This window comes from Antedon bifida, chromosome 4 (genome assembly GCF_963402885.1).
Source record: "Antedon bifida chromosome 4, ecAntBifi1.1, whole genome shotgun sequence".
In the NCBI taxonomy this organism is placed as follows: Eukaryota; Metazoa; Echinodermata; class Crinoidea; order Comatulida; family Antedonidae; genus Antedon; species Antedon bifida.
Genome location: NC_136229.1, coordinates 31,558,427 through 31,577,436, shown reverse-complemented (window position 1 = coordinate 31,577,436; position 19,010 = coordinate 31,558,427). Strand labels below are relative to the sequence as shown.

At 32.2% G+C, this 19,010-nt stretch overlaps 1 protein-coding gene across 1 annotated transcript; it reads left to right on the top strand.

Annotated features, from left to right (window-relative positions):
- Window positions 1–18: 18 nt before the first annotated feature.
- On the top strand, window positions 19–15,024 carry LOC144839796 (gamma-tubulin complex component 5-like). Its single transcript, XM_078695294.1, has 22 exons — window positions 19–162; window positions 1,544–1,650; window positions 1,831–1,939; window positions 2,276–2,372; window positions 2,593–2,678; window positions 3,382–3,596; window positions 7,075–7,164; window positions 7,417–7,510; window positions 7,714–7,924; window positions 8,556–8,758; window positions 9,157–9,272; window positions 9,851–10,032; window positions 10,382–10,595; window positions 11,005–11,167; window positions 11,427–11,581; window positions 12,451–12,541; window positions 12,697–12,817; window positions 12,946–13,097; window positions 13,832–14,046; window positions 14,437–14,537; window positions 14,635–14,733; window positions 15,007–15,024. Exons 1-21 carry the CDS (start codon window positions 88–90, stop codon window positions 14,703–14,705), a joined length of 2,868 nt encoding a protein of 955 aa, XP_078551420.1. The 5' UTR covers window positions 19–87; the 3' UTR covers window positions 14,706–14,733; window positions 15,007–15,024.
- Window positions 15,025–19,010: the final 3,986 nt, after the last annotated feature.

The window sequence follows — 19,010 nt, the reverse complement described above, 5'->3', positions numbered from 1 at the left end:
AATTGTGGAAAATGTAAAAATGTCCGCCGCGCGCGACGATCAAAATCCGATCAAAACATTATCATTATTTATCTATTCTTAGGTCAAATGGCTCCAATTTTTATGACAAATGAAATAGAATCCAATGTTAAAAAACTAATACAATCACTTTCAGGTTTTCAGGTAAGATTTGTTATCTAGATCCTAGGCTAGGCCTACGAATCCAATTCCTAGTAGGCCTAGTAGTAGCGGATTTACCTCCACCCTCTCTCTCCTCCTGACCTAGCCTAGGTAGCAGGCAAGCGGTTCTGCTTGGGATGATTCGGCCCAGGCAGGAGAACGTGTAGAGCCAGTGACTTTTCGGCCTATTTAATAGGTACAGTATGTAATAGTAAATAATAATAAAGTCCTGGCTGGGCCTCCCTCTAGTCTAGCCTAGGCTAGTACTAAATTTCAAGATGAAATTCATTCTATTTTCACTAAACCTGTATTAAATCACCACCACCAGTCGATCTGAAAAACAGCAGCAGGCTATGAATGATATTCATTGTATTGTATTTCTCACAGATTATTAATTAAAGCTCAGGTACAGGCATGAATTTTAAATATAATATTTGGTTAATTGTACATAAATCAAATATTTGTAACAGAAATCAAGACGAAAAAACATGAATTTCCCTTAATATGGTCAAATACAAAATTTGGCAAAAATCTTCCACAAAAACCAGGAAGACTTTTTTTTAGTAGTTAGGTAGTTAACCTAATGTAATAACATGTCTGGTGACTCCCTAGACGGTGAAAAAAGATGGTGGATATACGGTGGATAATTTTTGCTATAGCATGAAAATAAAAATGTGAAGTTGAATAAAAATATCAGAAATGTAATATTCAAGTTATATTACCTATATTTAGTCATTTGATAAAATTTTTTACCACACCGTTTATTTTTCATAGCTTTTTAAAATGCCCCTCTATTTACAAAATTTGTGTACAAAAGAATACAGATTTTACTGTGTAATTTGAACTATCCCCCCACTAATAAGAAAGTGCTTATTTTCAACAAGCTCGTGTAACACAAATAAAATCTCAAAAATTATGAAACATAGGGGAAACTATAGATCGATAATTATTGTAATGTATGATCAATAGAAATTTTTTGCCCGCACCTGGCCTTTAAAATTAAAATAGTATAAAAACAAAACATTAATTTTTTTATTTTATTCAGTTTATCCATCGTAAATCATTGAGAATGCTAGGCCCTAACTTAGGCCATTAAAAAAGGCACTGCCCCAACTTTAGTTTAGATGTGAAGTTCATTTCCAAAAGTGATCAGTCAACAATGTTGCATGGCAAAAATTCTCAAAATGTTTACAGAAAGCTAAACGTGCATTTAGAGCATGTTATTAATTATCACCATTAGATATCACTTTTTCGTTGGATAGAGCTAATTCCAAATTGCATGAATACAATCGGTGTGTTATAAAGGTCTATTGGTAATTATTAATTCAGTTAATAATCATGTACTGTCTCCATAAGCCTACATATGATTGTTTTGATTTTTCAGGAAAAATCTGACAATTTTCAAACCTGTCTTCAATTTGTGTTATCAAATTTCCGATTTCATCGTTTCTTAGATGTTGACAGTCACAAAGTTGAGCGGCAAATCAAAGGGTAATCTACTGCTATATTTAAAGAGTATATATTTACACTGTACAAATTGCAAACAGACTAGGGTGTAATAAGTCAGTTCAGGTAGTCTTTATCTTTCTCCTATACACACAACTAAATATGCATTTTTATTCAATTCAAATCATCAATATAATTTATTTAATCGCAGATTTTTTTTTTCAGAATATGTCAAAAATTATCCATTCACTCCAGAGGCCATAAAGCAGATTGTTTGAAATCTTTATCTGAAACGTTTTTAGAATCACCAATTTTAGGAACTCCGCACCCTAAGGTAAAACATTATCTCATGTTTTAAAAACAAATCACCTGATATAGTACATCTTTAAGCTCAGTCTACACTATCAAACTAGATTTACAAAAATATCCGAGGAGGATGATCAAAGCATATTGATCGAAACATCAAGATAACTCAAAACTACATGCCTAACATCAAGATAACTCAACAGTTCTTTTCAGAGTTTTATGCCTGGTGTACTGCAAACTATATGTCAACTTTATTTCTGATGACCTGATATATTTTTAGTATGGTTGTGAATGTTTATTTAAATGTGGGTCACAAAATAAAAAAGAGTTTGCATCATTCTTAACAAGATCTTTTACGTTTCAGACTGACGTACATTATGGTCTTCTATCTCTGCTGATTTGTCTGGCAAACACGCCAACTGAGAATGATTATCAAGAAACAGAAAAACCTGTGGAAATTGGTAAATTTATCAATCATTTAATACAAAATTATATAAAAAAATAAGGATTTGATGAAAAGTAAAAATACATGAGTACAGTAACAGGTTTTGGCTGCAAAAAAATAGTTTGGTTTGGTCATTAAATAATTGTCCCATCAAAGGTGTGGCACAATAAAACTAATTATGTAAATTGTATTTTTTGCCAAATTCTAAAATAACAGTAATATTTCTATATTATAAGTTGAGGAGCCAGAATTTGATTGGACTAGCTACCTGTTGGAAGGAATAGAACTTGATGGACCACACCTGTATCCTGACTCCCCTGAGGTAAAGATAATACTATTGGCCTATTCATATGTTACTGTACTATAGCAGATATTCATATGACTTTTAAAATCTTCATAATGTACTGTACAGGATTGAATATTAGTATACAAATAATGAATGCTTATGAGTGTAATGGTACAAATAATGGCATGAGGTGAAATATAACCTTTATATTATTTGTACAATTACACGAATATAAAACATCTAAATAGATTCCTGTCATTTGAATCAGATTAAATAAAAGGTCAGTAGGCCTACAGTATGCCATATGCCTACATTTGATTCATATGGAAACAGTAACATTTTGGTTTTTAAAAATATATTATTAGGTTATATGCATTATCATGCATATAACCTCTTGATTCGGTCAGAATCTTTATTTATTTATTTATTTATTCCTTTATTTATTCTTTTCTTCACTACTTTCTGCACTATTTTGTCCATCAATTATCTTGATATCAGTTTCATCTAGCTAAGTCAATTTTTCAGAGTATATTCCTTATGGCCAGGAATCGATGTGGTTATGTTTTCATGGTGCGCAATAAAAAATTATGCGGTCTACGCGCGATTTAACAAAATCACGTTTGTAATCATATCTTCACAATCATGAATCACTTTTAAACAAAATTTGGTACTCATAAATTTAAAAAAAATGTATATTTGTAACCCTCATATTTATAATTATATTATTATAATAACATAGGAGTGGTCTGAGGAAGATGAGGATGATAAAGATGATACTAGTTTAGAAGATGTATCTATCACACAAGCAAGCCATATAGAAACTGAGCTGAAGCCTGACACAGTACACAACTGCAGAGATTGGTTAGAAAAAAATGTTACTGTTCAGTACTGGAAAGATGCAGTGGATATCCCGGTACCTAACTGCTACATGGAAGGCAACTTAGCCAATATTTGGTAAACTAACAACATTTTTTTTTTGTCAAACCAATTAGCATATAAATCTGTTTCAATTTGAATCAAAGTACTCAATTCAAATTCAAAATGTACAAAGTATTTTTCAGTATTTAATAAAACAAAATCTTGATAATCTTACTTAGGCCTACATTTCATTTCATTTCATTTCATTTCAAAAGACATTTATTTTCCTCCATAGCAATACAGTACAAAATAATAAACAAAAATGGTAAGGAATATAAAAAATGAAATAGATGTTTGTTGGATAAAACAACAGAAAAGTGAATTTAAGAAAATTGGCTATGGAGGAAGGCATAATCCCGAGAAGATGAGGAAATCTTGTGCTGGGTATGCCATGCAAATAAAATGGATAATTGAATAAGAGTGGAAATAAAGAGAAACAAACAAGACAAAAAAACGCACAGAAAAGGAAAAATAAAAAATAAATAAATAAATTAATTAATTAAAAAAAAATAAATAAAATAAATAAATAAATAAATAAATAAATAAATTGATAAAAAATAGATCAATCAAATTGTAGAATCAGAAAATAAAACTCAAAAACCACAGTAGATCAATGTTCAGCAGCATAAATCAAATTGCGACATTCGATTGTTGTCTTTTTAATACTTTAACATTAGGTGTTGTTTTATTTTTTGGAAAATAAAGAAATTGAAACAGCATTTGTAATTGGGGGTGGTAAACTGTTCATCATTGATGGACCGGAGTATCTAATACTGTTTTGAAAATAATTGGTGTTGTGGATAGGTATGTGTATATTAGTTCTAGAACGTGTAGGGTAATTGTGAATAGAAAAATTCGGAATAAACATATTGTTTAAATGATTTGGAGAAGTGGAATGCAGGGCGGAGAATACAAATTTGCCTTGTTGCATTATGTTTATATCAATGAGTTTGAGGAGATTAAGTTTGGAAAATAAATGGGAAGAATGGGACCGCGGTGGAGCGCCAGATATAATCCTGATAGCCTTCTTTTGTATAATTTGCAGTTTACTGAGGTTGGATACGTAAGTATTGGCCCAGACAATGTTACAGTAGCTCAAATAGGGAAGAATGAGGGAGCAGTAAAGGGTTCGAAGAATATTAAGGGGTACAAATGAGGATAACCTAGAAATGATACCAACGCTTTTGGAAGTTTTATTCTCTACTTCTTTAATATGATTTTTCCATGTTAGATTGCTGTCCATAACTACACCTAAAAACTTAGCTGATTGAACACAAGGTATATCATGGTTGTCAATGGTAATTCTGTTGGCTGATAAGTCAATAGATTTTAATAGTTGTGGGGTCCCAAAGAGGATGAAGCTACATTTTTTATGATTAAGAGAAAGTTTATTAGCTGCAAAATATTGGGACAAATTTATCAAATTGGAGTTGACTGTATTGAATAAGGATTGGACATTTTTGTTAGAATAAAGAACAGTAGTGTCGTCAGCATAAAGGAAAAAATTAAGGAGCTTTGAAGAGAAGTGAATATCATTGATGTATAGAATAAATAAGAGGGGGCCAAGTAGAGATCCTTGAGGGACGCCGCATGTGATAGGACTAAAAGTGGATATGGAGTGAGAGTATTTGGTACATTGGGCACGATTGGAGAGGTAACTATTTAAGAGATTAATTGTAGATCCACGGATTCCATAGTGAGATAATTTGTGTAGAAGAATACTGTGGTCAATAGTATCAAAAGCCTTGGAAAGGTCTATGAAAATGCCGATTGCAAGATGGCGGTTTTCGAAAGCGTCTATAATTTTATTTGTCAGGTCGATGAGAGCCATTGACGTGTTGTGTCCCTTTCTGAAACCGTATTGTCTGTTGAAAAGTATGTTGAATTTGGTAATAAATGAAAATATTCGGTCATAAATTACTCTTTCCAGGGCTTTTGAAAAAATGGATAGAATGGAGATGGGTCGATAATTAGAAAGATCAGATTTTGGACCAGATTTGTAAATAGGGGTAACGCGCGCTAGCTTCATCCTCTCTGGGAACACACCGCTGGATAAAGCAAGATTAAAAATATGACACAGGGGAAGGGAAATCAGGTCAGCAATGTATTTAATGGCCTTGGTATGAAAGTCATCAATACCTGGAGATTTATTATTTTCAAAAGAAGTTATTATTTTGACTATTTCAGACTCATCAACTGGGTTAAGAAATATTGAATTTGGATTTGGATTCGGTAAGAATTCTTTGAATGATTTGGTAACACGGGGAATTTGGTTTGCAAGGGTGGGGCCAATTTCGACAAAGTATTTATTAAAGGCATTAGAAATTTTCTCCTGATCTTCGGTCAATTCGCCATCGCAGTTAAAGCGAGTATTGGATTGTTGTTTGCTGTTGTTTTTGTTAATCAGAGAATTAATTGTCTTCCAAGTTGCCTTGATATCATTTTTATGTTTGTGAAATATATTTTGGAAGTAATTAGCTTTAGAAATTTTGATTACAGAATTCAATTTATTGCGGTATAGTTTATAAGCTTTTTCATTTATGGGAGTCGGACGGTGAAGAAATTTGGCATATAATTTCTGCTTATATTTTATAGATTTGAGCAAGCCGTCAGACATCCATGATTTAATTTTTTTGTCTTTTTTAGTGTTGTATTGGAGGGGGAAGTTTTTGTCGTAAAGGGACTTTAGTGTGTTTTCAAAGTAATTGTATGCTATATCGGGGTCCTGGTTATAAAATACATTGGTCCACTGTTGAGAAGCCACTTCTTGACGGAAGTGTTCTAATGTAGAGGGGTTAATTCTCCTAAAAGCCGATTTATCTTCCCTGTTTGAGCTAGTAGTAACATTGGACAAAAATGAAATATTAAACACTGGGAGATGGTCAGAGATGTCACTGTAAAATAGTCCACTCATGTTTGGAAAGTCAATTTGATTGCTTATGATATTGTCTAACAGGGTAGCTGTAGTTTTGGTAATACGAGATGGTCTGTGAATGCGGGGAAGGTAGTGATTGCTAAATAAGGAATTAACAAAGTATTGGGCATCGTTGTCTGATTCATATTTGAGGATATCAATATTGAAGTCTCCGAGAATGTACACAATTTTGTTTTCATTGATAATAATGCAAGTAATAAAATAACAGACTGTAACAGAATAAAATGTTATAAATATAAATAAAACGATTGGGCCTACCTAGACCTATGTTTTTATGAGAGAGATGATAAATTAGACTGCAAAAACAGCGATCCTCTCGCCGCCACATGGATGGGTGTTGCCGATGAGTGAATACTGGGCTTTCCCTTCTATGCTTAGGCCTACTACACTACGTTTCTTGTTATTAATATTATTTTGTGTTCAACAAATTGCACAAGGAAATCTGCGCAATTTCAAATTGATTTAATTATATCTATTGTGAGCTATACTAGGTGAAACCCTTGCAATTTGAAACTGTATTACTTTTGTTTTAATCTGTCTTATAACACAAGAATGATATAATTATAATAATTTTTAAAGGAATGCATACGCCAGTGAAGTTAACCCTATACATGTATCAAGCAACTTCCATACTGTCACAGAAACACAGCTCATCCGAGAAACATTATGGTAAGTTGTCATACACTTTTTGTGTGAACTTGTACGAAGTTCATGTGACACCCATGAACGTTTCAATTGAAGTGGACATTCACATTGATGTAATTTAACTTTGTAATCTAGCATGCGTGGTGCCATTCCACTGCAGGGCTGGTGGGTACATGAGTATAGGCTAGGCGCCATGTATATAGGCATAGCTTGTAGTTTAGGCCTAGCGTAGATCCTAATTTCTATGCTTTGTAATGTTTTCACTCTTGTTCACAGGATACTAATGGGAAGTTCATGTTCATTTGCTTTTGAGGTCAAGGGTTATATCGTATCTCCTAGAACTGATATTAAAGTCTCACATTTGACACCTGTAAGTTCATGTTCATTTGCTTTTGAGGTCAAGGGTTATATCGTATCCCCTAGAACTGACACCTGTAAGTTTAAAATATATATAAATAAGATTGCTAATCATAAAGGTGTAGGCCCACAAAGAAAACGACATTGTTCAATTAATAATGTTTTTATATATTATTATGATATAATTATATGCATTGCTTTTTAAATGTTTTTTAGGCATGCTTATATAATTTCCTTCAACTGTTTGCCAAATATGGTAGTATAGTTCTACAAATTCAAATGTTTACAAAAGAAGTGACAGCGGAGATTGGCAATGATGAGAATAGCCCAAGTGAAACATACCAGGCATACGCTTGGTCCATGTCGGAGGTCATACATAAACTACAAGCAGATTTAACATCTATCGAAAAGGAAGTCATCAGCCAAGGTAACTAAAACGACACTCATGTATCAGTATTTTCTTATCAGTCAAGAAATTCAAAATTGAGATAAATATTATAGAGATGCTAAAATAGTCAGTTTTAACAACAATGTAGCAAATAATATACAAATAATGAATGTTTATGAGTGTGATAAATATATGGTATAAATATGGTATAAATATTTTCAAAGGCAAATGTACCCTATTGATAAGTAGTGCCCAGTGACCATGATCATATTATTGATAGTGTAGCAAGTTTTTATCATGCACCCGAGCAATGCATACAGGACCAATGTCTGTAAGTCCCATTGCCTCATGTGAAATAACATTTTGTTAAATGTATACATCCAAAATGGTTTCTTTTTTTCTTTGTCTTGTGTGGGTTCATCCACTTTTATTAAGATACTCTGTTATAGATATATATGTGTACATTTATATTTTTTTTAACCTTTTTTTTCTCTCATATACAGTGTTAAAAGTAGGTCCAATAGATTAATATAGCTTATACTGTATATACATAAGATGATTGATTTCGATGTTAAAAACCACATTTGCCTTCATTTACTTCATATACAATTTATTAAAATATATAAATGACAATAAACAATAAAATAATAATTTTTGTTTTCTTTCATAGATGGTACATTAACCTTGGCTCAGTTATCCTATCGTTTACATCCCATGTTTGTTGAGCTTGATTGTCTGTTTGCCATCTTTAATCACGGCATTTTGAAGTGTCCTTCAGGAAGCAGTCAAGCGCAGAGGTCGTGCCATCTTCTTGAGATACTTTATGAAAATTTATTAGAGAAAGATACCATTGGATTGGAGGTGGAACAATCTGTGAGTTGCAAATGTAAAAATTTGATGTGATAAGAAGAATAAAAAACTGACTGATAACATTCTGAGAAATATCGTCTACATAAGGTTTATCACAAATTGCGTGCACGACGCACAGTTAGGATTTGGAAGCAAACGTCACAACGCACATGTACATGATTTGCTGTTTGTAAGTACGCGTCATGACATTTGCTCCCAAACCCTTCCCATCATGCATTGTGCAATGACGTTCCTCACGAAATCAAGCTATTTGCGATAAACCTTATTCTCCAAATCTGCATACCATAATTACCATAATACATTATTCACTGGAGTTGTGTCTTATTCAAATTTTTTTTTAGGAATAGTTTATTATTCAATCATATTGATAATTGTCATTGAAGTTTTCTTTTTATTTACAGAAAAATATCATGATGTGTGTGTGGTTGAAGTCTATCAAACCATACATGAATATGATTGACACTTGGATCTCACAAGGGGTGTTGCCAACTCACTCTCAAGAGTTTCTCATCAGAAGGTAATGATATTATGACTACTGGTAATTGTGTGTAAATCCTTTCACAATTATATAATATACAAATAATAATGAATGTTTATGAGTGTAATGGTACAAATAATGGCATGAGGGGATTGATGAAAGTTGCAATATATATATATATATATATATATTCAAAACACGATAAGATATTTTTCGTACATAAAAAAAAGTACTATTGAATGACCGTTCAATAGTGTGTACTATTGCACGACATGTGACCCACAATCGTCCAATCAAATGACAGGAATTTATTTAGGTTTTATATAATTAGGGCTTATTAATACAATAATGCCATGTAGTTTGAATGTAGTACAGTGTTAAACGAGTTGGTTGTCTCATTTTGGTACTCAATAATATTTTAAGGTAACATCATGGCAACATTTTGTGAGCAATGTGGTGAGACAGTCTATATATATTATACTACTATTTTATTTGTTATTTATTAAACCTTATTTAAAGAGGGTAACCCTAAACAGCATATGCTGACAATCAAGGGGCCCTCATATAAACATATAAAAAACATGAAAAAAACAGATGAACTATGTATTATTTTATAGAAACCAAGAAGTTGAAATAGACAGTGAATTATTTTGGTCTAAGGGTTTTATCCTTCAAGCAAGTGATGTTAACCAAAGTGGTGTTCCAAGTTTCCTCCAGCCTATAATTCAACAAGTACTTGTTGCTGGCAAGTCCATGCAACTTATAGAAGCCTTGGGTAAACTCTCCGGATCAATTAAAAGTAAGTGCACTAGGTTTTCTTTGTATTTCTTGAATTTTATTTTTAAAAATAACTTGTATGATCATAATATGTGTAGTAGTATTAGTGCAGTTGGCCACTTAAAAATGTGTATGTTTCCAAATGTCTGGATTCAACTCTCATACAAATTTGAGATTTGAATGAAAAGTGTACTATTGTAATGTATATTTCTCATTGTTTAAAGTTGTGGTTTGTGCTAATTTTTCTTTCTGTAAAATATACTTTTTAATTAATCACTTGAGGTTTTTTTGTTTTGAGAATTTCATCATTATTTTATGAATCAGTCATCAGTCAATTTTGAGAATCTGTCGTTGGCTTTTTAATATTCCAGGTAGCCGGCTTTCTATTTACTCAGATTTTATTGATTCACTTCAACAAAAGTTTGGAGTGAACATTAGTAGGAGTGACTCGCACATTGAAAAGACAGAAGTAACACAGAGAGATACCTGGACATCAACTTGTGATGACATATTACTTAATCAAAACTTCATGGAATTGTTCTCATCCGACTGGTTCAAAGTAGAGAAAAATAAGAAAAATGAAAGGTATAGAATGGTTAATTTTGAATTTTTATATTAAGTCCAACTTACACAGCACGCGGAGTTTGTGAGCGGTGTGGTGGAAAGTAGGTGCTTGTAGGTCTCGAGGCTAGTGCATGTACTGCTGGCCTGGATGAGATGTATTATGACTGACTGACGCCATGCCTAGGCCTGGTTTTAGAGGGCCAGTATACAATCATGTCATTGATTGGCCAGAATCCAAAAATGACGGCATAGTTTTTATCCTGAGATGATTTCTGTCCGCTCCTCATTTTGTGTAAATGGTCATAAGAAATAATAATTCTATATTTTTGTTTTCCACTTACCCTTACCGCTCACTCGTCTGTGTAAATTGGCCTTAAGAGTAAACACTACATTTCAATACAATATATAGTATGAAATACATTAATTTCAGAGACATAACTGTATCGTCTGCGGTGAGCCTTCAACCTATACAACTGATGCTGTTTAGGTGTTTGTATCCCTACATTGAAGCCAAGTGTACAACAGCATGCCAATCACTTATTGACTTGTTAAAGAAGGACTACAGAATTCTTTATTTTCTTACATCTCTTAGGGTAAGTATATAACAGATTTATATATTACAGGGTTAGAAATTAACCAGTAAATCTAGTATCCAGCAGGGCTACCAAGAAATAAAATTCAGTTGCCCTGATTAATGTCTAGTGGCCCTATATTTTAGCATAAATAAAGTCCACACATGAATTAATTAAATATCATAAACATTTATTTCAGCCTCTCCAAACTGATAATATTGAGTTTATGTGGTTCATTTATGTAAAAAAAAATAATACTCTTTGCTTTTTTCCATTATAGAATTTTTATTTACTAGAAGCTGGTGATACAATGTATGATTTTTACTCTGATTGTTTTGATAAGTTGCGATTTAATGAACCATGGCAAGATTTGACGTATTTGAACCTTCAACTGCATGAAGCCTTACAAGCAAAGTATCCAGAAGAAACAGAAAGGTATAACAATGATTCTTGTCAACTATACACCTTCAATTATGTCAAGCAAAAGTGAATTTATAAGTTGTTTTTATGTGAAGTTGTAAAATAGTAACGTATGATTTATTGAAAATTGAATTGAATTTGTTGAAAAGAACATCTTCAGAAATATTTATCTTTTGAATGGAAGATTTAAAGTCCTATTCCTTATATTTTTTAGATCTAATTTAAAGTCCCAAACTACATTTAATGTAAAAATAAATACTATATGGTCCTATTGAGATAACTGTTTTTGTCTTTAAACTGTTAAAAATGTGAAAAATAAGTTGATTCAGCCCGCTATAAATCCCAACGAGCTACTTAGGTAGTGCATTGTACATTTAAGACAAGGAATGACATGGTTTAATGTTTTTAAAGTAATATATATGCATTATTTTTATAAAACATCAAATTGTAGGGAGTATTCCGAATTAAATACAAACTATCTTTTTTTTTCTGATACGGAATCGGATATTTAAATGTTTACAGTTTGTGATCTACCTAAGCTAGGCCGGCTTATAATTTCTATTGTTGACTTCCATGCTACCATATTTGGAGTGGTGCTTGTGTCTGATTGTCTACCATAAAAGGAGGTTACACTCACTGGCATTGTAATGTAAAACAAAATATGTGAACAAGCAGGTTTATACAAAACTGTATTAAGCTCTGTCTACACGATCAAACTAGTTTGACAAAAAAAGTGTGATGTACCAAAATATGGTAGTGATATGCTCAAATATGGTAGTGATATGACATCATCATGTCAATATATGGGCATATCACATAACGTTTGATAGTGTAGACAGAGCTTTAGAATATTGATGTCCTTTTATACAAATATATTACTACAGACTAACAGCAGGAATAGGAGAAAAACAATTTATGAGTAAGAAGTTGACTCAGCCTATTTACGCTCTTGATGGCCTTTCCTTTCATTACAAGGTATTACATTATTTAATACTCTTTTATAAATAGGATGATATGACATTGTCTTGTTTGTATTGTCTTCCAAAAACATAAGAATTGAAGATTAATAAAATCAGATTTTGTTTCTTCCCCTTTTTTTACTGTTAAATAATTGCTTATTTTTATAATAGGTTCCATGGCCTGTTAATATTATAATTAATCCGGAATGTTTGAAGATTTACAACCAAATACATACTTTCCTAGTTCAAGTAAAAAGAGCTAAATATGGTTTGGATCAGTTGAGGGCTGTAGGTATGTATCTTAATTTTATGTTAGTGAGTTTTCTACTTGATAATTTGATTCACTTACATCAAAATCAGAAATAATCCAAATTATTATGTTGCTTGATTGAAAATGACTTTTTGACTTATTTTGATTAGATTTGAATAATTCTGACAAGCCTCATCCTGTCGGCAAAGACAGCAGCTACAAAATGCACACGGATAAATTGGATCTTTTTCACAAGATGTTTATAATGAGAATGAAATTATTGCATTTTGTCAACAGTCTTCATGTCTACCTTATGACCAGGGTTTGTATTGCTTCTTACCTCTTATTTTCTTTTCTACCGAAATCTCTTTTTCTCCTTTTTAACTACTATTTTTAGACTATTTTGGCACCTTGGACGCACGTTGTCATTTAATTCCGTGTTTGCAGACAATTTGTTTTAAATTTTTGAAAATGTAGCTGAAATTTAAATATTTTTAACTATTTACATAAATTTTCAGGCATTATATAATGGATTTTTGCAAAATGTATGTCTTTTATATCAGCATTCTTACACATGTATGTCGCCCTCTAGAGATATAATATTTGTTGCCTTTCCGTCAACCACACAAGTGTTTTATTATTATTAAATCATAATTAAGTATATAGATGTCAAACATTTTTTTTAGATAAACTTTTTTATCAATAATTTTCCTACAAACTAATCATCAAAGTACCATTAAAAAGAAAGATTTTTAGAAACATCATTTTCCAAAATGTATTAGAATGGGGGCGGGGAGGTATCAATATTATTCATAAAGACAATTGTAAAATGTATGTACAAAAATGGTCTAAAAGTCTTTCTACACTATCAAACTAGTGTGATGTGTCCAAATATAGTAGTAATATGACAGCATCATTTTTTTTGTCACATAAAGTTTGATAGTGTAGACAGAGCTTAACACTTACCTTGCTTACCTAATAATTTTCCAGTTTTTTTTGATCAGATATATTATCGTTCACTATAGTCTAAGTTTTGTTTCATCATTACATTTTAAGATATTACATGGCACTGGGTTAGAGTACCAAGGTCGTCTAGAGAAAGCTGCCGACATGGATGAAGTCATGGACGTTCACCAGGAATACATGATGGTGATTTTTGAGCGATGCCTTCTTCATAAAAAGGTTGGTTTTGTAAAAGAGGCCATAATGAAAGTATTGAATCTTGCTGTTGTTTTCCAACGTACATGGGATGCTGGCATTATGAACTTAAGGTGAATATTGAATCTTGTGCTTATTCAAATATTTTATGAGATCAGACTGCCATTAAAAAACATATTTTTTCAGTTTACATAAGAAAATAAGAATGATTATTTATATTTATTTTTAATATTTAGAAAGAAAGTTTTTTTTTGTATGTGTGTGTTTGTTTGTGTGTGTATATATATATATATATATATGTATTCAGGTTGAAATTATCAGACCGTTAGGATAGAGTGCTCAATACCAAGGTAGAGCATAAATAAATAAATAAAATAACAGCAGAAAACTTGGTTTATTATTATTTTTATAATTTTATCAGAAAAAAAGTGAACTAAGTATATAATAATGGTATAGCAATGTATGTTTCCTAACTGTATGATGACATATTTTTTGTTTTATAGTCATGAACGCTTTTTAAAGATGGCTGATGAGTTGAAGAAATGCAATACATTCTTGATAACACTTTTAAGCAGTATAGTGAAGCGAGGTGCCTTTCCACATCGTAAGTACTGACAGTTAACCACAATAATAATAACAATAATACAGTGAATCAAATGTAATTGTAATAAATGTTTTAATGATTGTTTGGTTTTTTTCAGTGGAAGGGTTAGCTCTGGTTCTCACCTACAAAAATGAAAGAGAAGAGGATACTGCTATAGAGAAAACATGATGTTCTATGGAGATATCACAATATACTATGGAGATATCACAATATACTAGGCATCTAGAGAAAGCATGATGTTCTAAGGAGATATCACAATATACTAGGCATCTAGAGAAAGCATGATGTTCTATGGAGATATCACAATATACTAGGCATCTAGAGAAAGCATGATGTTCTATGGAGATATCACAATATACTAGGCATCTAGAGAAAGCATGATGTTCTATGGAGATATCACAATATACTAGGCATCTAGAGAAAGCATGATGTTATATGGAGATATCACAATATATAGGCTTGTATCGTTCACCATCTAGAAGTAACCGCAAACTTTATAGATGAGTGTTTATTCAATAACATTCAATAAAGATCAGTAAAGAATGAATATAAATCGTAATCAATCGGATATAACAAACTTCATAAAAAGATATAAGAAATGTCAAGTCATAAAATAATAATTAAGTTTCCGTAATAAATAATCATTAAAATATCAGTATATATCTCATTTAATTTGTTTAGTATTAACAAAACATTTATACAAATAGGCACAAAAGTTACTACAGTAAATCGGACCTTAATCACCTGGGATAATAACCTGGGATAAATAGACTCTTGAATTCTTATGTTCTCTACGCTATCAAACTTTATGTGCCCATATATGGACATATCACTACAATATTTGGGCACATCACACTTTTTTTTGTCAAACTAGTTTGATAGTGTAGAGTGGTGGAGGACAATGTTGGGTTGGCTTGTTGTAGCTGTACAATAACAATATAATAGGCTGCATTGTTCGGAAAGGTACACTGTGTTACAGATTGATAACCATCAGTTATTTAATTTTGTTAAAACCATTTGATTTTCTTTTGATATACTGTTTTACTATGTTTTCTATGTTAACAAATAGGCATTATGTTGCCCATGAGAAAAAAAATATAATCTTTGTGCAAAATCGGTCTTTACGTTAGTTACGTGGTGTACGCGTAGACATGCCCGCGAGGACCGAACAATATTCACAATTTTAAAATGGTTAGAAATCGATTTTTTCCTATTTTGATTTTTAAATCACAATTAATTTTAAAAATACTTTTGAGAATTGTAACCTTGACATCTGAGTCCTTCATTGTAGCCTACGTTTCGTAATAAATTTGGCTAAAAAATGAGCATACCCACAAACGTACACAGGTGCGAAAACATATAGGGCCTAGGCAAAGGTGGGAAAAATATCAATGCAGTTCAAAAGTATGATATGCAACTCAACGTACGTGGAATGGGATATCCCTTTTGTGGTTTTATGGACAATAAGGTTGTTTTTACAAGAAGGGTATGCACACTCATTCAGCCATATCATGAAAAATAATTTGACGGACCATAAACTATTCAGCATCGACATCCGAAGGCCCTTTGAGACACATTACGTAAGGCAGTATGAATCTGGGTATGTGCATTTTAACATGCCTATTTAGTACATAATACCAAAACAAATATTTTTAGGTTGACCTCATAAATTTGCAAAACACAAAATGGACGCCAAAATAAATTTGTCATGATTTTTGCAAAAAAAAGAACTATATATAGCAAAATGTCAATATTGGTGAAATAGGAAATTGACACCTGTTTAATACCGCCGATACCTGAACACCACCCTACCTGAACACCGCCCGATACCTGAACGCCGCCCGATACCTGAACACCGCCTGATACCTGAACACCACCCGATACCTGAACACCACCCGATACCTAACACCGCCCGATACCTGAACACCACCCGATACCTAACACCGCCCGATACCTGAACACCGCCCGATACCTGAACACCACCCGTACCTAGCACAGCCCGAAACCTGAATACCGCCAGATACCTGAACACCACCCGATACACCGCTGGCCTTTTATACACTTTTTTTCAAATATTTTTTTTTCTAAATCAAATCTTAATTTTACAGTTCTTGAAGATGCGTGAGTGCGTATTTCACATTGTAACCTAATTGTACTGTAACGATATTGTTTGTGACTTTATTTACAGTTTCTCAGTTACTATTAATTAAGAATCTTTTAAATACTTTCAAATGTTGTGTGAACAATCTTGTCAACCTATTTTAAAAGGCATTGGTAACTTCTATCTTTTGTCTGACTTCACAGACCGTAAGACCAAAAGACACACCAAGATGATGTCATTTAGTATCCCATCATTTGTGCCTCGGAAACTTTAGGCCCATAGGCCTACTCATCTTCACAGACCGTAAGATCAAAAGACACCAAGATAATGTCATTTAGCATTCATTTGTGTGCTTCGGAAACTTTAGGCCCATACTCATCTTCACAGACCGTAAGATCAAAAGACACCAAGATAATGTCATTTAGTATTCATTTGTGTGCTTCGGAAACTAGGAATTTTCATTTCATTTATTTCGTCTTTTCATCAAAATGAAATAGATCAACTTGTCACAAAGTGCAAAAACACTTTGGAGGTAGACAAACGAATACATTTAATTGATCTATATCCCCAATTTTTAGTCGCGTGGACGCGACTCTATAGTTCACTATGTCGGTCGATCGGTCTGTCTGTCGGTCCGGTATCACTATGTGTTTTAGCACGCGACTTATGGCTGTTGGCCTTGTTTTTTCGCAATCCCATTCCGAGAAACTGGTTAACAAAGTTATCACCCCGTTCCGCACTTAAACCTTTAAAACGGATCAGCCCTCTGTTTAACAGGAGGCCTGGTTCTTCTTCAGTAGGCCTAGGCCTAAGTATCTAAACATTTGTTCCGAGACATTCGGTGATAACTGAAAATTATCATTAGAAAATAAAAATTCTTGACTTATATCATAATCAATACTACTGTAAAATTAAATAATTACATAAATCAAATAATAGCATTGATTTTGTTAATTTTCCCGTAATTGTTTTAAAAGTGTTTCAGTCAACCTCCTCATATCCGTCCCGATCGTACCTTTTCAATTTTATGATCGCCGTGTATATTTTGATAACTGGACTTATTTTAAAAAGTTAGTTATTAATGATTTCATGCGATTTTATTATTCAAAATACTTCAATACACATTGAATCTGAAGATGTAGTTTTTGTTTGGCAAAATCTTGTGTCAGATTCCGTCACATAATGTGCCAAACAAATGGATTGTGCGTAGTAAATACGTGAAGATTATGGAAATACAACTAGCCGCGCACATTATTTTCAATAAAGGAAAAAAAAAACTTTGTAAAATGTAGGCCTATTTGTTCAAATTATATATCTAGGCCTATGTGACTCTGGTCAATAGGCCTAAACATACTCAAATCAAATATTAAAGTCATTTCTGTCATTTTTTAAGTCACGGATTCATCTCCGTCAAAAAGAGTGAAATAAGTGTAATTTAATTTTTCACTGGTCACATGGATATTTTATCCATTTAGCCTAAATCCTGAAATATTTCATTAATTAACTATGTGATATAAAAATATTAATTTGTAAAACATACTATTTTCTAAAAATTAGCACTTTTTGGAATAGTAAATGATTTTTTTTTTCTTCAAATAATATTTGTTGAAAAACAAAAATGTTTTGATTAGGCCCTAATCGAGAAAAAAAACCCGTCGCCTAATAGTATCAAGAATTATTACATTGGAAATTCCAAACCTGTTATTTTTTTCTCTACCTTTGTTTATTACCTAAATGTGACGGATATGAAGCAACATTGAGCCATGTATCTAAAAATACGAATAAAATACGAAATATTATTAATTATAAAAATTGTAACCTACATGTTCATATCTGATTAGGCCTAAACTTTTAAAATGTTAAAAATGCAATCATTAAATTTTTTAAACCTGAAATTAGATACTTCTTTGAATGACCCGTCTACTCATTTTTCGACACACTAATGATAGCAACGAACTATAGACCTAAAAATTAAAACATTTTTAAAGTAATGATGTAAAAGTATGCCAACAAGCTACAAACATAGAACAGTAAAGTGTTGAAAAAAACCATTGGAGTATATCCGGTCTTTTGATAAGCTCGCGATCTAATCCTACGAATCAATCAAAATCACGACTCTTCACTAGTCGAACTACACATGTCTTCTTCCGCAAATAAACCTAAATGCTGTGCCTCATTAGATAAAACAAAACATTTAGAAAATAAGCATGCATGTACGTTTAGAAATTTATAATATATGTGTTTATTAAAATATAATTATTTTATTTAAAATCTTTTTTCCCTAAGAATGGCGTATTGATATTTGTGTCAAGTTAAGTGCTAGAAGTGTATCTTTCTTGTTTCTTGAACTGACGTACTGAGGCAGTGTTTTG

What these genes read in the sequence shown, in the direction of transcription:
- LOC144839796 (XM_078695294.1), top strand. Translation starts at nt 88, where the DNA reads ATGGCTCCAATTTTTATGACAAATGAAATAGAATCCAATGTTAAAAAA. An exon ending in TGTATCCTGACTCCCCTGAG is followed by an intron (nt 2,679 to 3,381) that starts GTAAAGATAATA and finishes ATAATAACATAG; the next exon opens with GAGTGGTCTGAGGAAGATGA. An exon ending in GCCTTTCCTTTCATTACAAG is followed by an intron (nt 12,542 to 12,696) that starts GTATTACATTAT and finishes TTTTTATAATAG; the next exon opens with GTTCCATGGCCTGTTAATAT.